At 36.3% G+C, this 23,499-nt stretch overlaps 1 protein-coding gene across 3 annotated transcripts in view; it reads right to left on the minus strand.

The window, feature by feature from the left end:
* FNBP1L (formin binding protein 1 like) overlaps positions 1 to 23,499 on the minus strand; it is a 54,839-nt gene that overhangs the window by 19,965 nt on the left and 11,375 nt on the right. For all 3 annotated transcript variants that reach the window (XM_057373796.1, XM_057373804.1, XM_057373787.1), the window contains exons 2-3: positions 6,944 to 7,059; positions 387 to 440 (exon numbers count right to left, since the gene is read on the minus strand). In XM_057373796.1, coding sequence (XP_057229779.1) covers positions 387 to 440; positions 6,944 to 7,059 — 170 coding nt within the window. The remainder of the gene's footprint in view (positions 1 to 386; positions 441 to 6,943; positions 7,060 to 23,499) is intronic.

Below are 23,499 nucleotides of genomic sequence, written 5' to 3' on the forward strand. Positions count from 1 at the left end.
ACTGCCATAAAAATGCTCTGAAAATCTCTATCAAACTAAGCAAAATATCAAAGCCTAATGACACACAATTGTTTTTCTTTAAAAAGCAATACTAGACTGGACATAGCAAGCTAAACTGCTTTCAAAATTTCAGTTACCTAAAGATCAATTTCGAAGAGAGCAAATAGAACTTGCCATGTTTACTACATCAAAAAACACCAACAGGAGTAAACAAAGGTTTCATGCTTAAGAATTACAGCAGAACTACAAGAAGCCAAGCAAAATTCTCTTGTTGTCTTAGTCAATTAAATACTTTAAACATACTTCACTTAAAAAAAAAAAAAAAGGACAACATATATTGTTAGTTCTCACTTTTTACACATAGAACTTGAAATGCACATTTTTACCTGGGTTCCTCATCTTTTGGTGAACGTTTAGGACAGTACTTCTTAACCAGATTTCTATTAAGGAAAAATAAAAAAAAATGCTGGTTTAGAGTCTCGTTTGAGAAAACGCACACAGAAAACTGCATGAACAAATTATTTCTGTTTAATGTTCTATGAACAAATCTATTCCCTCTGTCAACTTGTAAGGCTCCTTTAGATAACACAAGGCAGAAATCTATGGTATTATCCAAATCTTAAGTCACTTTGACCTAGAACAATATGTAAATATTTTAAAACTTCTATTGCAGTGACTAGATATAAAATGACGAGATGTTTATTTAACATCCTTTTCACGCATGCAGAAGGCAGCAGCAGACGAGAACAAGGCCARTGTATGATCACTGTGTACCACAGACAGTGCACACTGTGGCTGTGCCCATGAGCACAAAACTCCATGCCTCAATTAAGCTTTGAGTGCAGATTCAGGTCGAAGATTCGAAMCACAGTATTTCCAAATCTTCAATAAGTATGTGTTCAGAACAGGAGAGGCAAAATGATTTTACAGTTTTGTCCTACCAAGASCATTGCAAATATCTGGATTTTAGAAACCAAACAAACCTCTAGAAGATAATCCAAAGGACCAGTACTTCAACAGAGTATCACAGTCCAATTTTTGAGAACATTGATATGAAATAACCTACTTATCACAAAATGCAGGGCAAAAAGGGAATGGACAATTTTAGAGAAGATTCTGGGAGACAAAATTCTGGCATGCATGTTGTGAATTTCATCCCACTGTCTCTCTGTAACTTCAGCTGTTATACTTATGAACTACCTTACCATTAAAACATGGGTGCTAATTCTGCTTTCATCTAAAAKAACCTTGTACAATTTCCCAAATCCATTTATGTGGATAATCTCTGTATTACAAGAGCCCACACAGCGAGATTATGTCCAGTCACAAAGCAGACACCAAAACACAGCAGGGAGTAGGTGTGGAAACAGTGAGCTTGGATATTTTGTCTGTTTCTACACCCTCTGAGTCYACAACCATAAAAAGCAACCATGATAAGAAAGTCAGGTCCTTTTTATATCAACATGTACTAGGAAACAGAATAAACACTGACTTTTTAAAAATTATCTACACATATTACAGTAACCTCCTTAATGAAGTTCAAGCAAGAACCTCTTCTCACTAACCCCAGAACCCACTGCCTGTTGTAACATTCTACTTGATAGGGATTAAATCCACACATTTTGATAGGAAAATGCATAAACACAAATGAGAGAAAAAAAAAATCACTAAGTAACTTTCCTATGTTCCATTTTTCCTTACATTTCTGCTTTACTCCTCATTTCTTATTAATGCATACGAAATTGCTAAAATTCATCTTCTTACTATTCAGAAGGTGAAATGCACAACACACATAAAATGCTGTAGCTAAGCAACCATACATGAGCCTTTTCAAGGGAAGATTTTCAGAGTTGTYAAAAATGAGATAAGAAACTACTTCCTAAAGCCATACACTCTAAAATGGCAGGAGAGAAGGATCATAAATACAGATTATTTACTAGCATGCTGATTTCTGTTCTGGTTTCATGCTTTAATGCAGTTGTTTACTATTTCCCTAAGGACAAAAATATTATAGAATCCTTTCTCCCAATAACAGCCAGTTTCATTACTCAATCCTGTCTACCTTTGGATCAAAGGAACATACATGTTCGAGAGACTGATCAGGATTTAACAGCACAAGGTACYGTAATCAAAGGYAATAAATATGAAATGACAAGCAAATGAACATTTTAAACATCAAAGAAAAAGCCAGTGTTCATGTGAACAACTAGGCATAGATGGCTTTTCCCGTAAGTTAATACCAAAGCCTAATCAAAAGAGATATTAATTTTAAATCTTTGAAAAAGCACAGGTTGACAAGCAGCCAGCAGGAGCATGGATTTGAAAAGTGAAGCATTATTTCAAAGAKGAGCCAGTTGACACTTTTAAGGGGGCATAACATTCTCTGACATTTTATTGTAAATCTATGCCTAATTCTCAGAGTCCACGTATGTATCTGAACTAGTTTATAAAAAAACTGCACAAGAAATTGCTGACCCTCAGAACAGAAACAAATCTACAAGATTAATTGTTTTGCTTCCTTAGGAAAATGCAGCTGATGACACTTTAATCCTCTTTGGAAGTAAAATTTTGATGACTTCTATCACACTTGTTTTACAGCCATTTGGAAGCCTATTTCATACAGGATTAACCACATCCAATTGTGGTGCTCCTGTAATTTTACTAACCTCACTTCTTGATATAACTTTGTCTCAGGTCAACACCAGCAAGATAGGAACCTGATTTTTAAGAGAAATTCCACCTCAGTCACCTACACAGCAGTTTCAAAAAGCACTCCAGTTGATAAAAATCAGTTAGAGTCACGTACATAGGACAGCGACACAAAATTTTACAGACATGTATAAAAAATTGTGTTTATCAACTCAAAATGAGGTTTTCTTCAGTCAATTAATATAGAACATAAAGAAGAAAAGCAGCAGCATCAGTATGGTGCAATTTCTATTAAGGTAGCAGCTCAGCTACTGCGGTATCTGCTTATACTAAACCACTACAGCCTCTATATCATATTACAAATCAGCCTGGTAATGAACTTTTTTGCTTTCATAAGCAGCTAAAATCACAGTAAGGACTCAAAAGCATTTTGTATTTATATGTAAAGTGGTAGTTTCAATATGATTCTGATGTCTTCAGTGACTGCATAGCAGTATTATGGASTGGGTAAAAACAATGACAATTAACTGTATGTAGTAACATCAGAAAAAGTTTCAACTGGAGCAATGAATCTAAAAAATTGTAACCTGGAATCTGAGCTTACAAAGCTGAATATCCTTGGAACCATTATGAAATCACATGTTTAAGTTTATGGAAACATGTCTATTAAAAAACCTGCCACAACCATATTTGAATAGTAATAAACAATGCAAAATCTCAGCTCCAATCAAAGGAAGAGAATTTTGAGAAATGATCACATGGTGATAATCTGTGTTCCCAACTTTACATTTAAGTTYACACCCATTTTCAAAAATGTTTCCAAGACAATGCATATAAAAATGTGGAAACTGTGTCTCAGTTTGACTTWCTATATGTATATATTAATACTATAYTTATAAAAATACCACTTATACACAACAGTAYGCAGAAGGAACACAAAAACCAGATYTGATCAGAGTAACCAGACATCTCCAGAGATCACAACACACAACTTTARTGGGCAACAAACAGCTCAAGAACAATTGCAGCTATTTGCTTTAAACCAACAACAGAGAAGCTGACCATATTCAGATATTTTATTCCATGGCAGTTTCATCTCCAGCTGCAGGTATAACTTGTATGACTGCCTAACATCACAGAAAGGGAACTCCTCTGTCTGCTTGAGTGTCATAATGCTTCAACGAGGATGAAAAGGGAGTGAACCTCCAGAATTATTTTGTGTGTAATGATGCAGAAGAAAACAAAACAGACCTTACCACCCCTTTTAAGAAACAATGCTGATACAAAAATTGTATCTGAGAATTCAATTTTAAAATTCAGTCAAGAGCCCAGTAGTTTGGCACATACTAAATCGAATTTTTTCCAATTACAAAATACAAATAAATTAAGCAATCACATCATTAAGATGGAATGTGTTAATGTACAATGTACCCTGCAGTATCTTCGTCCTGATTCACATTCCTGTAACTCAGTAACGGCCTATAATAACCTTTGCAAACCTTGGGGTAACACAATACATTAGTTGAGACCTATACTACACAAAACTTTAGATTTACCATTAAGTTATCTTAAACAAAAATCAAGTTACGTTTGCTTTTTTTTTTCTTCCAGAATACATTACATTGCAGACAGACAAGCCAAGATGTCTAGGCTGCTTTTTTTCCTCCACAGACAATTGAGGATTTCTCAATTTTTCTCACCACTTTTTCAGTATCAAAGAATAAAAGCAAGGAATGACCCATAACCTAAAACCAGCACTTGGACAATTGGACAATTTATCATTTCTGGAATTATGTGGCGACCATAAGCTGCAACCCCTGCACCCAGCAAGAACAGAATGAGTTTACTCAAAGAGCTCCTCATATGCTGTACATGCATCACTTGCCATCTCCTAGAAGACTTGGAAGGGCTGCTGCACCTGGGAAAGTCTCACCACRAAGTTGTGACAGTATAGAGAAAATTGAAATGCATTTCAAAAYGCAAGGGTATACACAAAGTGAACATGAATTTCTGCCAGGAGACAGACCCYAATTTGTGAAAACTGTTATGAAAAGTTCACCCAARGTTTCATCCTTGGGTTTAAGTCTAKRAGAATAGATCCATCAATGATCTCAACAGAATGTTCATGGTCCACACCGAAGCCAAGACAAAAAAAGATACCAATACCAAAAAAGATACCATTACTAGCTTTATCTCCTCACTAAACTTGGCTTTTCTTGATCTCCCAACCAAGTACCAAGAGAGCCATAGAACTACCAAGAGGTGACCACTTGCTGTACTGTTTATATTCACTAAACAAGGGCAGAATTAATCTCAGTTGTTATCTCAGAAATTTCCATTACAGATATTAGTATCTATCTCACAGGCCACATGCTACCAACATTACAATTCACCAGAACCACAGTCCATCCCACAAGATCTTCCCTCTCAGAACTTCCCAGGAGCAAGATGCAGGATGGCTAACTCCTCTGAAGGTCTGAGATGATCTCAGTCCCCCCAGGCATCACAACTATTTTATATAATTAAAAACAGTGAGTGTCCTCAGGAGGAATGATGGCTGAAATCAAATTGTTATCACAAGACACTTCACAACAAAACAATCAAGTCTCCTCCAAAGAATGCATATGCAAGAATATCAAAGCGTAGCCTCATGAACTGGTCTACTGGCAGAAAATCAGTCACCCTGTGATGGTGTGCTGTCCAGAGCCTCGCTGGAGCAGGCAGAAGTGCACGCATGCACTGTAAAAYGTGTGTGCAGCAAGACTGTGCTTCCCAGAGCTGTCATACTTACTGCACAGAGACAGTCACTCCAGCCATCTGACAGAAGGGGTACTCGACAAAACTCTCATTTTTGAAAGACACTTCAAGGAAAATCAAGTTTTACCCAGAGTAAAATGCTGAACAGAGACAATTTCCTATTTTTAGTCAAATCCTGAAGTAATAATGTGGTGTCTCATCTTGCTAGCTGTGGAATGAACCTTTAAATACAATTAAGCAGAATAGCATTTGTTAATACTATTAAAAAAAAATCTCAATAGATCGGTGGAAATAAAACACATTTCTGTTTTTAAACAGACAAATGAAAACAAATCAAAACAAGGCTGCAAACTGCTGTGCATGCTTCCAACTTTCCTTTAATTCCTCAAGCTCCTCTATATAAGCTTTGGAAAAGTGGTATTTATTTTCTTCCTTTTAAGGAAAAAAAAATCGTTCAGTAAAACAATGGGTTGGTTATTATATTAGGTGAATGTACACAATTGGATGAAAAGAAACTGATAAAGAAATCAAAAAGCAGCCCAGAGAGAGAACATCCACATCCTCTGCTGTGAACCTCATTACTGTATTTATGAGGAAGGATTTCTCAGCTCTCTATCTGGTGACAATCTATTTTGCAAATGACAGGAGGACGGAAGAAACCACAGGAGAGAAGTTGCTATCAGTTTCAGTCTGACAAGGGTAGGCAGYAGGTTCAGCTGAACTGCCAAAGGAATTCAAGACAGTAAAGATGATGGCAAAGATGGCAGTGAAGGCCAAGTTCACAGGAGTGTCTTACTTTAAATTTTATTCTTCAAGCACTGAGTGCACCTTTTGGTAAAAATCAACCTAYTTTACTCTGAGCAAATAACTTTATTCTTTATTCTGCTACTTTTCTTGTAAGATCCCTGAAGGGAAATTCCTATTGGACCTATAAGATGTTTCACTTGGCAGCTGTAGAACAGAGGTGAGACAAAGGGTGGCTGGGTTACAGTCTCACCCAAAGGGACAAGAGCTGCTATGGAGACRGTGTGCTTCAAGGACAGGAAGATCAGTTGTTTTCTCAAGTCCTACTCAATTATTTCAATCAGATTTCTTAACACAATGTAGTGTAGCTCTTGCCAATTCAACGTGAGAAATTAATTAGCAGCAGAGGCAGGCACACATACATGGGGATACAGATAATGCACCTTACAGCAAACATGCTGTAGTCAGTGCACAAAATCACTAYAGTTTTCCTTGTTTTGAAACTTTATTTCATCTGAAAATTAATTTTTAAGACTTCAATCCTTTTAGTGCAAAGATATGAAGGGTGGATGGGAGAGAAGGGTGGGAYAGAAGGCAAAAACAAGCAAACAAGTGCACACCCAAAGATAATTTTCTSTTTTGGACTGGTCTGTCGTGAAAACAACTAGTGATCTAATTCACTCTGTAAATGAAAAACAGTCACTAATCATGACATTTCATACTTGCCYATCATCTGATACAGTGATTTTAAGTAACTGTTAAGATTCTTTTGCAAAGAAAAAAAAAACCTTACCTCAGTTGTTTTGCATAGTTTTGTTCAATTTCTATCCTTTCTTTCACAAATTTTGCGTATTTCTCCAAGAAGTCAATGCCCCACTGTGTATGCTTGTCCAAGTTATCAAACTGATCCTTTAAAAACAAAAGGAAACAAAAWTACTCAGAATTAGTTAAGAATCAAGCAGCACCAGAAATGACACATAATTTATTTCTAAGTTGTGCTCTGATGGAATGCTTGCTACTTGGACAGAAGTMATTCAAGTTATAATTCAAGTGTGTATATACCTATCAAGCATATACCAGAGCTGTAGGTTTCATGTGCAGGAAAAATCTCTCTCTCTTTGTAGAAACAGTTCTAAATACTTGTATGTTAAACTGTAAGCAGTCTTTGATCGCTTTCACAACGCAGATCTGTCCTTCTTTCCTCTCAAAATCCTTTATTTCAAAAGTGGATCTTTTCYACCAAGATAACAGACATAACCAAAGATCACTATTAGATAAATAAGACACTGCTCACAGAGAAGGTGTTTGGCAGTCTTGAAACACAAGAAGTTATAATTTCACTGGATACAAACAATAACTTTCACTCTTAGRATTGCCCACTGAAAGAAAAATAATATAAATTTTAGCTGCATGACTAAATTGGGTGTAGTCTGCAWAGCAAAAACATTTATTAAATCAAAACTATATACACAGTTCAAGATCAGCTCTTAACAGGAGATTCCAAAGAAAGAAAACCTGTCTTGAGTAATTAAGAAAGTTACAGTAAAGTAAAGGCACAAAACAAAAAGGAGAAACAGTCAAAAATAAACTCAATTTAAAAAAAAACTAGGTTGGGGGTTTTTTAATATATTAAGCCGTCTTCAAAACCGATCTCTCACTGCACTCTGTACTGATCAACAGGTGGAGCATACACTTAGTAGGACAAGTTGAAAATTCAAAAACAAGTGGAAATATTGGGGTTAAGAATTAGACAGGAGAAAACAAACGTACAAAATACAGCCTAGCAAACACTTTTTACCCCAACGTATACTTGCATTTTATGCTACAAAAATCTACTACAGTGGAAAAATCAAGGATTTTCATCTTATAATAGCATTCAAAGTATTTTTTTCTCAGCAATTATTTAGTAATTCAAAAAGACAAGTAACTGAAACATCAAAGTTTGTGTCCTGTAGAGGTTGACTCCAAATACACTTCACAGTAAACTTAAAAAATAAAAAGCAGACAAAGAAAAAAAAGCTATGAAAGCAATGAAGCTCAAAGTTTAATTAACTTACACAAAAAAAAGCTGGGAAGGCTGTTTATCAAAGGCTGTCTCTTGCAGATTCAGTACGTGCCTGAASCTAATGAATGATGTCTACTTCTAGCATTAGCAATTTAAGTTCAATTTCACCATGCAGTAGTATGACCTACAGTTAAATCAAAAAATGCCATAAAATGCTGCAAGGCCTAAGACTCAAGGAAAACACATTCATTTAAAGACATATCACATCAACACAATTCTATACAAACAACAAAAATAAAAACAACGTAACAATATTAAGGCTGCTCTCAAATCTTGCCTTGCAGCTCCCAGTATCCTACACCACAGACTAACAACCACAGCCATTAGTGCATTAACACTTCAGTCCAATGGCATGCAAGTACTTCCAACCAAAACCATCCATCCTGTTCCACCAGCAGCCTCTGCATCACTCTCCACCAAAATCACAACGACTTTCCCTGATCTGTTTAACCAAAGAACCACACAAACAGCCGASAGATGGGAGCAGGACTGAAGACAAGATTTCAATGGTTTGGGAAACCATGGCCTGTATCTCGTATTATTCTGATACTCTACACCAACTGGACATTCCCACTTGAAATATCTTTTGTCAAATGCAATGGCATTTCTGCTACTTCTTTTAGAAAAGCTGCACATGCATTGTTTGAGTGCATTGSGAATGGAGAGACAGTTACCATGCTSTAGTGTCAAAAAACATTTGAAAATATGCATWAAAAACATCAGTCTCAAGAAGCCTTTCTTTTTTTACACTCCACTCATTTGTGTAATTACCCTTACAAAATTAACCTAGCATCCACAAGTAGTTTCTAAAAGGTGCTTTTGGCATGAAGTCAATACCTAATACCATTAAGAAGAACTGACTTCCTTCAGCACAYAGCAGAACAAAGCCTTTGCTGTCCTACTTAGGCTCTTTAGACCACAAAGCTCTCATTTGCTGCTAAGGTTTCATTAGCATTAGGGAACACCACATTACTTATGTTTCCAAACATGCAACCAGAGACGGCGGCTTTCCAAACACTTTGTTGAAGTAAAATAGGATACAATTCAGTATCTGCTTCATTCAATATCTGCTACTAATATGAAAATGACGTTTGGCAAGCTATCACACTTAACTACACATAGTTCATCAGTGACCACATGACAAAACTCTTTTTTCCCCTCAATTCCTCTTCTTCATCTGATTCTAGAAACAGTATGTTCTGTGCAAAGACAGCTTTGTTGGATTATCCCACAGCTTCACAAGTTTTCTAATTCACTATAAACAATAAACCAGTGAATGAAAGTCTGCAGTCACAAAAATCACCTTACACTGCTCTGTAAAGCCACTGAGATAAATGAGCAAAAGATAATGACAAYGTCAACGAATGAGCAAAAAGGAATGGCTTTTTCAGAAAAGCTTCTAGAGGGGAGTTACAAATTTCTTCATGGTCCTTTCAGCCTCTCTCCAGAAGCACATGTTTGAGCTCTGGGCCTCGATTAAGCAAAAAGCTTCCTTTTCATACTGGACCACAAGCAGCGAATCCTTCTGAGCACTACAAAKGAAATCAAACTAGTGCACTGAGATACAAGTGATGTCTACTATGGRAAAAAAATTATCAAAAATCAGGCAATGCTGTACAGATGAGAAAATGGACCAAACAGCTGCAATMAAATTCAAGCCTGTAATTTCAAAATAAATATAGTGGTGTATTAATTTGGCTAGCTCCTTTATAAGAAACATGAAAAGGAATGTGAAAACTGCATTAAATAGAGATCAGCAAAAGGTGATTTAAAAAAATCACATTCTACAGTATCTGCACCTTGATAATGAAGGATGTTCCCAACAGTATTTCCAAGCAAATATCTATTGCTGTTTGTCTAGTAACTGCCCACACCCTKTGGCAGCTGAGCAGACAACTTCTGTAAAAAACTTTATTAAAACTGTGGCTAACTATTATTACAGCACTTAAGGCCAGTTAATGGATGGTGCCCCTAAGTAGAAACTGCCCACTCAAAAGTGGAATGTAGAACTTGGCATTACAAATAAACAAATCTGACACTTKACAAGAAGTTTGTAGTAGGCCAGTAGAGACTATTCCAAAACAAATGTCACCTCCCTAAATTCTACTTCCAGATTTTTTACTAGAACACAGATGAATATTACAAGTAATTCAGGTTTGCGGTTCTAAACTTATCGAGCGTTTGCAGATACCAGGATGCTTTACAATAATAAAAGCCGAAGCATCAAAGCCAAGAGCCAACCTGACTCAAACCTGAACCCAAGACAAAACAGACTCTACCAGGTTAAACTCAAGATTTGCTCTTCTCCTCTTACAGACACTTGTTTGTTCCCCAAACAAGCCTCAAGAACCAATAAAAAGAAAAACATGGGAGATCTCTTCAGAGGGATGAGCACAGGGGGAATGCTACAGCATAAACAAGAACGTTTAGTCTTCCTAAAGCTACCAGTCCAGCCACTGGACTAGTGTGGGAGTAGAAAGTAAAAGGCATTAACAAGACAGATTTTGAAGGGTTAATGTTCCCAGCTTTCATCAACTTCAGAAAGCATTTCTACTTGCATTTAAAGCTAGGGTTGTGGTATCACATTCTGTAAAAAATCCTTCTGTTCACTAATTTATTCCTTTACAATATGTAAASTAGTTTACTGCATTAACATTGAATTGCTCCTGAATTAGTCTCCCATTTCACTGACCTCCAGACAACACAGCTGAAAGTTTTAAGAATCACATTAAACATTGAAGTACATTGAGTTGCAAGTTTCAGAAACCTATCTCAATTAATTACATCTGCAATATCTACTTAATAAAAGATTTTATTTGAAATCAAGCTACTTTGCATTAATTATTCTAACATCATTTTATTCTATATTGACTCAACTGTACATCATTACTTCCATACTTTTACCTGCCCACAATTTYAGTCTGCAGTTACCCAAGTAATCTTATTTGCAGTTTTGAAGCACTGGCACAAGAGATTTTTTCCAATTCTTTGTTCTCCAGGTTGCACAGCCAGTCTAAACTTCCAAGTCTGTGAACAGGAGATTAAAAACTCAATCTGTATTTTGCTCTCTGAATTCTTAACCCTTACATAGTCTGGTATAAGGAAATAAATACTATGCCAATGTTCAAAGCATGGAAAAGCAGGAACCAGGTCTTGTTCAGGGAAAAAAAAAAATTCAAAACACTTGGCATCAAAAAGCCCCAGCACATTCTGGATATAAATGTTGTGTTTTATTATCCCTTTATGAAAAGCCATGACTTACGTAACCACTCAACTACAAGTCCACAGTAAGCCAAGTGAGAAAATGTGAGTGATTAGATAACTTAATACCAATCTTRGCAGTTCTTGTTTACTCATTTAAAGCCCATGAGGGTTAATCAAATGAACCTGAATTATGGATAAATTTAAATGACAGGTTAAATTCTGCATAATGTCCTTTTTTTCCTGCATGAGCAGCACTGCAGAAGAAAAAAAGACCCAACTCTATTGAAGAAGTATTTTAAGTTACAAAACATTATATAGTGACTATTTAATATATTTAATAAAGAGATTTTATAAAACTCTTATGAAATAGTGGAATTATTTCATGAAACATTATGCAGCTTTTTTTTTTTTTTTTTAATTTTTAGATAATGATCGAGGCCTTCAAATGATTTACCCTTTTACCTGGAGCTRTGTCCAAGCAAATGTCTTTATTTCAACAAACGAAACAAAACAAAAATCTTGTGGTGTTTGTACAAACTACCTGATGTGCTACATTAAAAATTATGGGAACCATAATCATCCATGAATATATTAATGAGAAGTTACCAGTATAATATAGCAGAACTTCCCCTATTTGTCTTCAGGACAAGTTAATTATAAAAACGTATTTTAATTAGAGCATGTAACACTAATCTACTTCTGACAATACATTTCAGTTTCTCTTTGTGGRTATCTCTTCACTGTCTAACTGTTGGTGGTTTCTACTTTTGTCTCTATTTTATGCATTCCTGCTTCCTCYTCTATCTTAGGATAATGGCTCTTTTATTTTACTGTCTGAACTGATTATCATTTTTCTGTATTCCTGCCTGTTTGTTTTTATAATTATCAATTTGGTGTGGTCTTTCTTTTTTCCTTGCAACTGCAATGTGCTTCTTCCTAACAGGCAGACAAAAGCTGCTTCCAGCTAAACAGTACTTTATCTTTTCAAAACACCCTGTTAGTTTTACATCTGAAAACTAACAAAGAGCTGTTTCTATACCAAGAACAAAAAAGAAAGTGTTTTGCTTTTCTGCCTTCTAAGAGTTCTGGATTGCAGCTCCAGACTAATCYGCAAATTATACCTCATTCCTCTCTGAAAACAACCCAGGTATTGCAGTTAAGAGAGAGGGAAAAATGTGGCTGTGAGCAAACTTAAAGGCTAGGCATTTTATAGACTAAAAGATTAATATCAATTAGAAGGTTCAAGGCAGAAACATCAAAAGCCTTAGTGAATTGGAAATAAAGCAGAGGCACTCTGATTAAGATGAGAAAAAAAAAGTTACAGGTCCATATACATAAATTAAACAGTACTTCACATTTTCATTTCATATTAAAACAAAAATTCACTATAGATTGTACAGGCATACAGGATACTATGAAGAAAATCTACTAATCTTTTTGAGRTATGAAAAGTAATTCCTAAAAGGCGTTTCTGAAAACAGTTTGTAGGCTGACCTTCAGGACATGGAGCTTCCTTACTTGCAAAAATTAAGACTCTGGTATTAACAGTACACTATGTTGTAGCTTGAAAATAATTGAGAAACTCTGCTAGAAATGCACAGTGCCTGATGTGCAAAAGGAAAACACCAGTAATTAAAAAATCACTTTTAGTGGGACCAAAGACAAATTTGCTTTGAGGAATAAAGGATTAATAAATTTATAGCATCAACACAGTATGAAAGATCCATTTGCCTGTTAACCTTTAGCATATATTTTTAAAAAGTAGTATCACTGTTAACTTTAATTTGAAAAAGTCAATTTCTATGATTAGAGAAACATTTGCAAAGCAAGCAAAAAAGAGTACTGAACCACTGGAGACTCAGCCATGCTTTAAGATAATGCATACAGCAAGCCCAGTTTCCAAAGCAAAGCTAAAAATGGAGAGCTGCAATTGAGGAAGAGACAGACAAAGACTGTCTCGATAAAGATGTCCTCAGATCAACAGCAAAGGAAATGCTTTGGAAAATCTAGATGAAAGTTAGGTCTGGCAGGAGGGGATGTCTTGTTTGAGACCTAACAGCTCCACAGGTGTGAAAAATTTCTTTTCCAGGAAAGGGCAGGAATCTACCACAGACAGAATATGASTGGAAACATTTGTGACTGCTTTTGAAATGAGCAGCCATAGCYGTAACAGAATCAAGTTCTGCTTCTGGAGATTAGCAGATCAGCTGAAAAACATTAGAGATTACAGCTGTGCACTCCAGTTCACCCAAGACACGGAATGGATCAGTTGGACTAATCATTAGATTTTAACAGAAATAGTTTCCTAGCAGCAGAGCAAACTGATTGAAAGAGCTCACAGCTGGGACACTGAACACCAATGTTAAGAGAGAAGGAACATGCTGTCAACAGAGGGTATCCCAACAACCACTCCTATTTGCCCTGTTAATGAGTCATCTCCAGAACTCTTCAGTTAATAGATGGTCACATTCGTAATTTACCTCACTGCATCGTGATGTAAACTTTAGTAACTCACTTCTCTGCAGTACYTACAGATCTGCTCTCTTCTTGTTTCAGGTGACCCCACTCTGTAGTCCCACTGCAGGCTCAGAGCCGGCTTCAGACTGCAGGGAGGGCTGTTTCCTAAAMACACCATTTCATCCTCCTCAGGAAGTTCTACCCACAAAGTGTGTAGTAGCCACAACAGTCCCAGGCATCCTTCCTCTCTGCCACTCACCACAGCCTCTTCACATTGTGCTTGTCAATGAACAGGTTCTTCACAGTGGGTGCATATCAGCTTTAACATCTTTAACCTCTTGCCTAACTTGTGGGTAAGYATTGTGTCCCAGGCAATCAGGTGAGGGTGGTGGACTCCCTTACCACAGCCACCCGACAAAAAGACAAATACATACAACTCATATGAAGTGAGTATCACCAGAATATGATATATATATATACCACAAGCATACATAACATACAGACCAGGAAATCCTACTTTGTAAACTGGATCAGAACCACTCATTTAGCTTTCAATCATCCCCTTAATTTCATTCAATTTTTAATTGGGAGGATTTTTTCCTAAAGAAACTTAACCAGATTTTCACATATGTTCTTAATAGAGATTCTTAGAAYATTTGAGTCTTATCTGCATTTGAACCAAAGTTTAATTCTGAAACRCATAATTCTTCATCCAGTTCTATTTTAAGCTTAATTCCCCCCACTTTAACACACAAAAGACCATTTTCAAACGTCTCTATCCAAGACAATAGCATATAAAACTATATAAATATATTTTCAAGTATTATTGGATTAAAATAGTTGCCATCTTAACACAGGGGCAGTATTACATTTGCCTTGTGTACACAAAGGACATAATTATGTCCATKCCCTTAAACACCAAGAAACCTTATTTTCACCATAGTCAAGCCAGAAAACTTCCTGGGTCTTTTGGGAATGCCTGAAGGCTGTTAATAAACAGACTGAAGCACAAGTACATTTTAGTCGTAGTTATGACACTTGAAAAAGGACACAGGAAGACTAAGTTTAACCCTAAATGAAGTAAGTGCAATAAGATGCATCACAGTAAAAAAAATGCTACTRCTCTTTGTACAATGCTTAGAGATGCTGTTGCTCATTGTAAGAAATAGAGGGAGAAAATTCCACCTTTCCARCAACATTAGAATAACAGATTATAAAGGAGTGATGCCATAGATGAGATGAATAYTGAATTCGCAGTATGACCAATCGCCATGTGAGGCCTCATGTGAAGCAGAAGTTGAGTGCAAAATTGGCACATTTAAGGCATGATTAATAGAAAATCTGCAAGAACAAAGTATCTGGCTTGGAAAACACCGATGCAAGACTTCTATTTTTGAAAAAATGTGTAAAGAATCATCTATTCCTTCAGTTACAAAATATTATTACATGACTTGACACTCTCTGTACAAGGTGTTTTAGTGCATAACTAAAGAACCCTTGGTGAAACTACTGAAAACTTTAAAAACATTTAAATGCCTCTCTACCAATTACAGATACTTCCACAATATTATTAAAAATGCATCCACAGGAGACTGGCTGAGCAAGAAACCCTGTCTTGCACATGTGACTTAATCTATTTTTGCATTCTAGAGGATGTGTTTTTAAAATACTTGTAGGAACAAGAAAGGGATCTCACCCACTGTGAAATTCTTCAGTGAAGGGTTAAATTCCTGCTCTGCCCAGCCTGGCATAGCATCTAACAAGAACAGTATGCATTGGTTTTTTCCTCTCTATACACTAAGGGAGTGAACAGTGTGCTCAAGACAAGAAGGGAGTGGTCTCAGTTTTATAAAGCAAGGCAATAGGGGAAAGATGAAGGGTTTGCATATGGAATATTACAGAACACCGAGATGCCCTACATCACAAATTCAGAAAACAAGATCCACCAGCTTTGCATGTGCACACTCAACTCTGTACAAACTGTATTACAACATGTCTAGCTGCAATACCATGAAACCCAGCCTATAATGCACTATTTGGTGAGTTTTACTGAACCACAACATTTAAAATAACTCAGTTTGCATACAGTTTAGAGGCTATAGTATAGACTTTGCTGCAGCTCAGAACTGCAACAGGATCACAGYTTTGAACACATCAAAAAGCCAAGATGCCTGATACAAATTTAAAACAAGGAAGTACTTTCTGCCAGATGGGGGAGGTGAAAAAGAAGGGAGAGTGTCAACTTCCCTCTCATCCAAATATCACTTCCTTGTATTTATCTGCTCAGCTATTAAGTAGACTGTAGGATACCATTTTAAACTGACTTAAAAACTACGAACTGTTTAACAAGTATGATGCACAAATCCCAGGCAGACAAGCGAATTTACTGCGTATCACACTTAAAAGATGCATATTTAGGCTTTGTCTCAATAGAATAATCAGAGGAAAAATAACTTACCTGGTATGGGTTGAATCATATTGTTTATCATTCTCACAATTAGGACAAMTATATTGTAAAAATACCTATACAGAATGCAGGCACTGAGTATCACCAGCAGAACTTCAACATTTTAACACACACAGAACAAGGTATATCCATGATAAATGCCTTATTACTTTCCTCATATTCATTTAATGAAGATGCACATTATTTAGAATCTTAAACTCAGGTCAACAGTTCCTTAAAAAAACAACTTAATGGCACTATTTCTATACAGCAATTGGAGTGAACAATGAACTCATAAAATCAAACTTACAGCACAAGAATAAAGCATAAGAATCCTACTCTTTTAGTTAATTTCTCACAATATGTGTAATTACAATACCGAGTAAAACTACAAGAACTTGGTACAGGAAAAATATATAGTGGATCTTCTGGTAACATGAATCTTTTAGCTCTAAGCAGAGACCCAGACAAAATGTCCCTACTTAGCATAGCTCTCTCCGATAGACTGTTTCAACTACTATCTACTCCTGTATGTAGGAAGCTATAGTGAATGCAACTGGAATATGAGAAGGTGTTTCCTAATGCTGTTATCAGCTCCCATCAGATAGAGTTAAGATGAAGGCATATACTTTACATTTTTTGCTATAAATACTTGCTGTTCTAAGTCACTCAGAGTAAGATACCTATACAGAGGTATTTTGACCAGCCTTCTATCTCACTGAATTAAATCATTAGCCTTTTATGGTGTAGGAAGGGCAGCAAATATTAACAGAGTTAATCACCACTGACTGTTCTGAGTACACTCCCCACTAAAAGGGAGCATACACTGTTCAATATTTCAGAAGAGCAGAGATCATGGGACCAGTTACGTAAATAGTTACAGAACTGGAAGGCTGTTAAATGATTTGCCATATGCTGTTTGTTTTCGTCAACCCAGTGAACTAGGGGGTTTTTCTGTAACAAGTCCTACTGTAAAGTGAGCTTCCCTTTTTAGTATCACCTCTGAATATACTTCAGTGTTCCAGAGAAAGCCTACAGTAGCCAAATCTTTATCTCTTCACAAATATCTTTATAACAACAGTAAATACTCTTCAAACTTGATTATAAAACCAGATCCCTACAATTAACAGATTTACATGGCAGTAAATTAGAGCGTTTCTTTCTTCCTTGGAACATTATTTCAGACACAGWTAAATACCGTGACAGAAAACAAACCAAACACACACAAAACCCTAGCAACAACAAACAACATCCAAATCCAAAAACCCAAAACAAAACCAAAACCAACACCTCTCCTCCCTCCCTCAAGTCCTCTATTTGTAATGGAATCTACTGTACTCACTGTTTTTAAAGCAGAACTCATAGTAACATTAACATAACTGAATAAAGAATTTAAACTAAAACCAGATGTTATTACTGGCACCTTCAAAACAGTGGAATTTTTCAACATTTTGTGATTCAGATAACATTAAAATGTAACACAATTGTGCTGTGTATCAGTTTCTCTCAGAGTTTTTAAGATATTAGCCTAGAAATAGAAAGGCCTCCTATATTTCACCACAACTTTACAGTCATAATCTGTATTGTAAGAATAACATTAAAACTATTCATAACACCTTTATTACTAATAGAAATATAGTTCCTCTGATAAAACTAATTATACAAAAACATATACTGTTTCTCTTCCAGGTTAGCAAGGTATTTTCCTTCACATTACAAAAGAAACGTTTTTTAAAAGAGTCATGTAATTTAACCATAAGCATATGCACTCCCATTACAAAAGTTACAATTCCAAAAACATAAAACAACCCTTTATCAGCATATTTGGACACTGAAGTTCCATACACAAAAGCTAAGTACAAACTTCAGTGTACTGAAAACAAAAAACATTTTTGAACTTCATAGCTAGGTTCCTCATTCTCCCCAAAACATGTAAAAAGTTCAAACTCAAAGCAGCTCATTTTCACACTGTTTCTATAMTCCAACATGTTAAAAAGACAACGGGCTCCATAAATATATTCTGCACCACTCCAAGAGTTCCACAAGCAAGCAATAATGTATAGCMTCATCAGTGCCAATACTTCGGAAGTGAGACCAATAGCACTAGCATTCAGGGCAAAAGCAAACACGAACAGGGTCACATTGGCAATAGTGACACCAGACCCCATCAATTTCTTTTTAGAGAGCTGATTTCTTTTTGACAGTCTATAAACAGCCAATGTAGAAATTAAAACGTACTTCAGCAGAAGACTATCTTCTTCAGTTAATTCCTTCCTGACTAAACTAATAAAAATAGAAGGGTATTCACACTAAAATCCAGAGGAGATCCAAAACGTATAGATGAACAAGCACCAAATCCAGGTACTTGATCTGTGACTGAACCTCAAGGCTCAAAACTGGGCCCAGCATTTTTAATTTATTTGTGAATGACTYGCACCAAGGGGCAGATGCTCCTCAGCACGGTGGCTGAGGGCACAAATTTGGGAGGAGGGGCCGATACCCCAGGGGGCTGTGCAGCCCTTCAGAGCGGCCTCGAGAGCTGCAGAGGGCAGAGAARAACYCCCTGAATTGAACAAAGGCAAATGCAGGGTCCTGCACCAGGGGAGGAATAACCCCAGGCACCAGCAGAGGCTGGGGACTGASCCGCWGGGAGCAGCTCTGTGCAGCAGGACCTGGGGGTGCCAGGGGACACCGAGCTGACCATGGGCCAGCAGTGCCGAGAWGGACAATGGCAGSAAGAGACTGAGGTGATGCTGCCCCTCTGCTCAGCCCCACTGAGSMMMWYTGGAYTGCTGTGCCCAGKTCRGGGCTCCTCAGTACCAGAGAGACGGGAGCTCCTGGAGTGGGTCCGGCAGAGATGGACAAAGATGAGGAAGGGACTGGAGCATCTCATGAGGAAAGACTGAGGGAGCCGGGGCTGCTCAGAGAGGAGGTGACWGAGAGGGACCTCAGCAGGGTCTGTCAGTGTCTGCAGGGAGGGGTCACAGCATGGACAGGCTCTGCTTGGTGGGGCTGAGCAATAGGACAGGAGGCAATGGGCAGAAACTGATGCACAGAAGTTCTACCCAAACATGAGGAGGAATTCCTTTACTGTGACGGTGACCCAGCACTGGAACAGACTGCCTTCAGTCTTCCTCACTGGAGATATTCCAGACCTATCTGGATGAAATCCTGTRCAGTGTGCTTTGGGATGCCCCTGTCTGAGCAAGGGCATTGCACCASAYSACCCACTGTGGYTCCTTCCAACCTTACCCATTCCATGATTCTGTGACTGAAACAGAAGGATGTTTGCCAGTTTCTCCCTCCCTTCATTTCTCAAAATCATTTTTCACTCTTCCAGTCTATTTTTTTCAACTCATATTCACACACTACTTCCCTTTTAATTTCTTTTTTAAGCCTCTTTTTCACCTCTTACCCTTTTGACATAACTTCACTGTTTACTCCAAAAGCAGATATTCAGAACATTCTTCCTGCTTTAATAAAGAAACACTGTGGGAAACCAACTTAACAGCAGCGTTTTAAACACTGTGTTAATTCTATACTCCATACAAAGCATCTTGTTCCACTGATCACAACCACAGAAAAACTGCTACTGTTGTAAATAATTACTAGGTTTCTTTCCTAATGACTATTCAGTATTACCAAATCAGAAATAATAAAGAGCAAAACAGTAAAAAAGTGCTCACCAACATACTGCAGATGTAGAGCAAAATTCAACTGCAGCAAATACTGCAGATCAGAACAGTAATTTACTAYAAATTCACTATGCAGAATCATAAAATGGCTTGGGTTGGAGAGGATGTTAATGGTAATCTTGTTCCAAACCCCCTGCCATAGATAAGGATACCTCCCCTAGACCAGATTATCCAGAGCCTCATCCRACCTGGCCTTGAACACCTCCACACCTTTGTACTTGTATGTTCCTTCCAAAAACCAGTTCTCACCAAAGGACGCTGTGAAACTTCACACTCCTTATTACACATTGACCTGGGAGCAGAAGAAAGTGGCACAATCTTTTTGTCACCTAAAGGTGTAACCTTTCCRGTATTTTATGTCATTGCCACACCACATTCATTATGTCCTACACAGAAAACCTAATTATTTGTGACATCATTCTTCAACATGAAGTGCTACTCATACCTTTACTCAGCACTCATTTCACTAAGTCTGCATGGAATTAAAGTAGCAAAATATTGACCAGTAAGTRATAAATCTCTGTAAATAATCAATGATCTAGGAGCTGTCAACGAAATACTTAAGAAATTCTACAGGCTCAAATATTGAATAAAACAACATAATGAGAAAAACAAAACCCATTTCTTTCATACTGAACAGAACTGTTGTGCCTTTTATTACACTGACTATAAAACTGAAGCAATCTAATTGCACATGGGAGTTCCAACTTTGTTTTTAACACTACTAGCTTGATTAAAAAAACACTGAAAATTGATGCTTCGTATCTGGGGAGCCTTAATACTTTATATCTTAGCAAAAACATTTAAAAATCAGTGATTAAAGCATGCCAATTTCTAATCAAAAACACATCATGATTTTGTGGTAGAAAAAATTAAASCAAGTGCCTTTTCCCCAAGTATTTATGTTTTGGGTTTTATGTTATTATATATCATTGTGTAAAACAATGCATATCTTTTAGAAAGAAAATTAATAAAACTAAAATTAAATGTAATTAATCTATAGCAGTATTGTGAATTCAATGCATCTTTAGCATATAATGGAAAATTAGAGACGCTCACCAGTCAATTACTTTTTTTCRGAAGAGAATGATTTGGAAAGGAAGCTGTTTGAAACTATTGTCCCCATCAGCCTCAGAGAAATACCAAACATTTAAAACATTCAAAAGACCATTTATCAAAATACATTTGACTAAATTTTGATTGTTCTTTTCATGGTATCACATACTATATCACAAAACAGTCACAGGAAGAATTAATTTCCCAGATGCTTTAAAATGCTTCATAACAATGTGCAAAATCTTTCTACTTTTACAAGAGCAGAATGCACAATTTACATTTAAAAATCACAAGTTAACTGTGAAATTTTTGTTTTCATATATTGTATTCATATATCAAAAATATTTGTTTTCATATAATAAAAAAGCATGAAAAAATATTTAACTGAAAAACTGAAATACATTAAGTATCTTGCACAAAGATTAAGGATATCYACTACCCACTTACAAAGCAAATTAGTAAATTGAAACAAAGGCAACAAAACTGGTTAAAGTAAGTCAATAATATACTTTWATCTTAACTTGTCAGCAGTATCCTGAAACAGCTATTGAGCAATTACTTCCTCAATGCAAAGTTTTTTAGAATGCTGTATTTCTTCTACTTCTTTACTCTGAAGCAAGTTCACTCTTCTGTGAATTGAAAATAACCTTGTACAGTCTAGAAAGATTTCTATAAGGAGAGAAATACAGAAGGAAAGGATTACTGCTTACAACTTCATCTTCCCATCTGAAAAGAGTCATTCAGAGGACTATACCCAAWTCACTTAAATGAATATGACCATTATGTTAATGTAATGAAACACAGGTTAATTTTTGGTATTTCTTAATTTGCAAAAAGAAAACCTATACTGTAATACATTTTCTTTTCAGTTCCTAAAGTAATATTTGGCTTGATTTTACTACAATTGTTAAAAATTCAGTTTTCAAATTAGATTTTATATATATATACACACAGGAATCCACTCACATGAGATGTGCTCTGCATATTAGTCCATTAGGCTGGCAACACTCATTTGCTATCAACCTGCTGCAACTGGAGGACATTCATGATAATCAAATTAAAGTTTCTTTTTTTTTCCGGTTAGGTACAGGCAATCACAAACTTTTATGCGTCTCAAGAATACATAGTAGCACAGARTAAACACTTCAATTGCTAGCTATCTACAAACCAGCTCGTTCACACAAACAAATGTATCAATTAGTTACTTCATAGAGACAAACAATAGTAACATAAGAAAAATTTAGAAATCATTTAATGCCCTCTAAACTGTTGTGGCTCTCAGTATCCMTTGTAAATGGCTGTCACCAACATCAGCGTCATCTGTTTTACTGCCAATGTTAAAATCGTGCTGAGATAACATGTACTAATACTCCAACAATAATACTTTCAGCTATGCCATGTATCTGATTCATACAGAATTTTGTAGCTCAAGATTAYTGCAAACATTTCACATCAAGGACTCCAAACTCAACAATCAACTAAGATCTAAAAATTTTCACCCATGCTGCAAAATAGTTTTCCCCATTTGAACAAAGAACYGGAGACTACACAATATACTTATCACAATATCTGCACAGTAATCTCTGATTTCTGAATCTGTGTATCCTGGAAACAATTCTTTTAATTTTTTCAGCTGTAATGCATAAAGTAGTGATAGCTTTTTGCAAAATACAGTAGTATTTTTTTAAAAATACTTCATGCAATGAGGTTAAAYTGCATACCGTGCTACTTTAAGATAATTTAAATCAACTGAAAATTAACTAAAAATCTGCAAAATGCTCTTGAAGAAATGCTTTAAAATCCACCATCTTCCTTAAAGAACAAAAACTCCTTCACACCATAAGAAACATTGTTTTATATTAAGAAAGGACAGGAAGAACCAACATTCTGAAAAGCTATGCTGTCTTTGTAACAGATTAACTGGTAACAGTCCTGAAAGGATAACAGCAACATCCAAACAACTGCTAGATTAACTAGGGAGATATGGGAGCATGATCCTCTTCCCACAATGAATATAAGTCAGCAAAAAAACAAACCTCCTTTCCAATGACATCACAAAGCAAAGCAGTCAGGAAAGCCACAAGTTTCAGATTTGACTTATAGTCTGATTATGCCTGCATGATTAAAAGYTGAAATGCTAGGTACAAAGTACTACAAATAGTTTGTCAAGATCATAAGAAATATTTACATATAAGGTCTTAAAATTCACTATTCCCAGTTTCCCAGCATCCAGTATATATAAACTAACAGCAGTATTCCCACCTAACATGTGTATGAAGATCTGTGTAAGCTCTCCTTTCAGAATTAAAACTCAAGGTTGAAACYTGAGTTTGAAGCACTGATATTCCATTGTACCTTGTTATTGTAAAAAGCACAAATCCTGGCCATTCAGCAGTATCACCTTGAGACAATTATATGTTTTCTCA

The sequence above is a fragment of the Malurus melanocephalus genome, unplaced genomic scaffold (genome assembly GCF_030028575.1).
Source record: "Malurus melanocephalus ecotype Western Australia unplaced genomic scaffold, MMel_1.1 scaffold_8, whole genome shotgun sequence".
NCBI lineage: Eukaryota > Metazoa > Chordata > Aves > Passeriformes > Maluridae > Malurus > Malurus melanocephalus.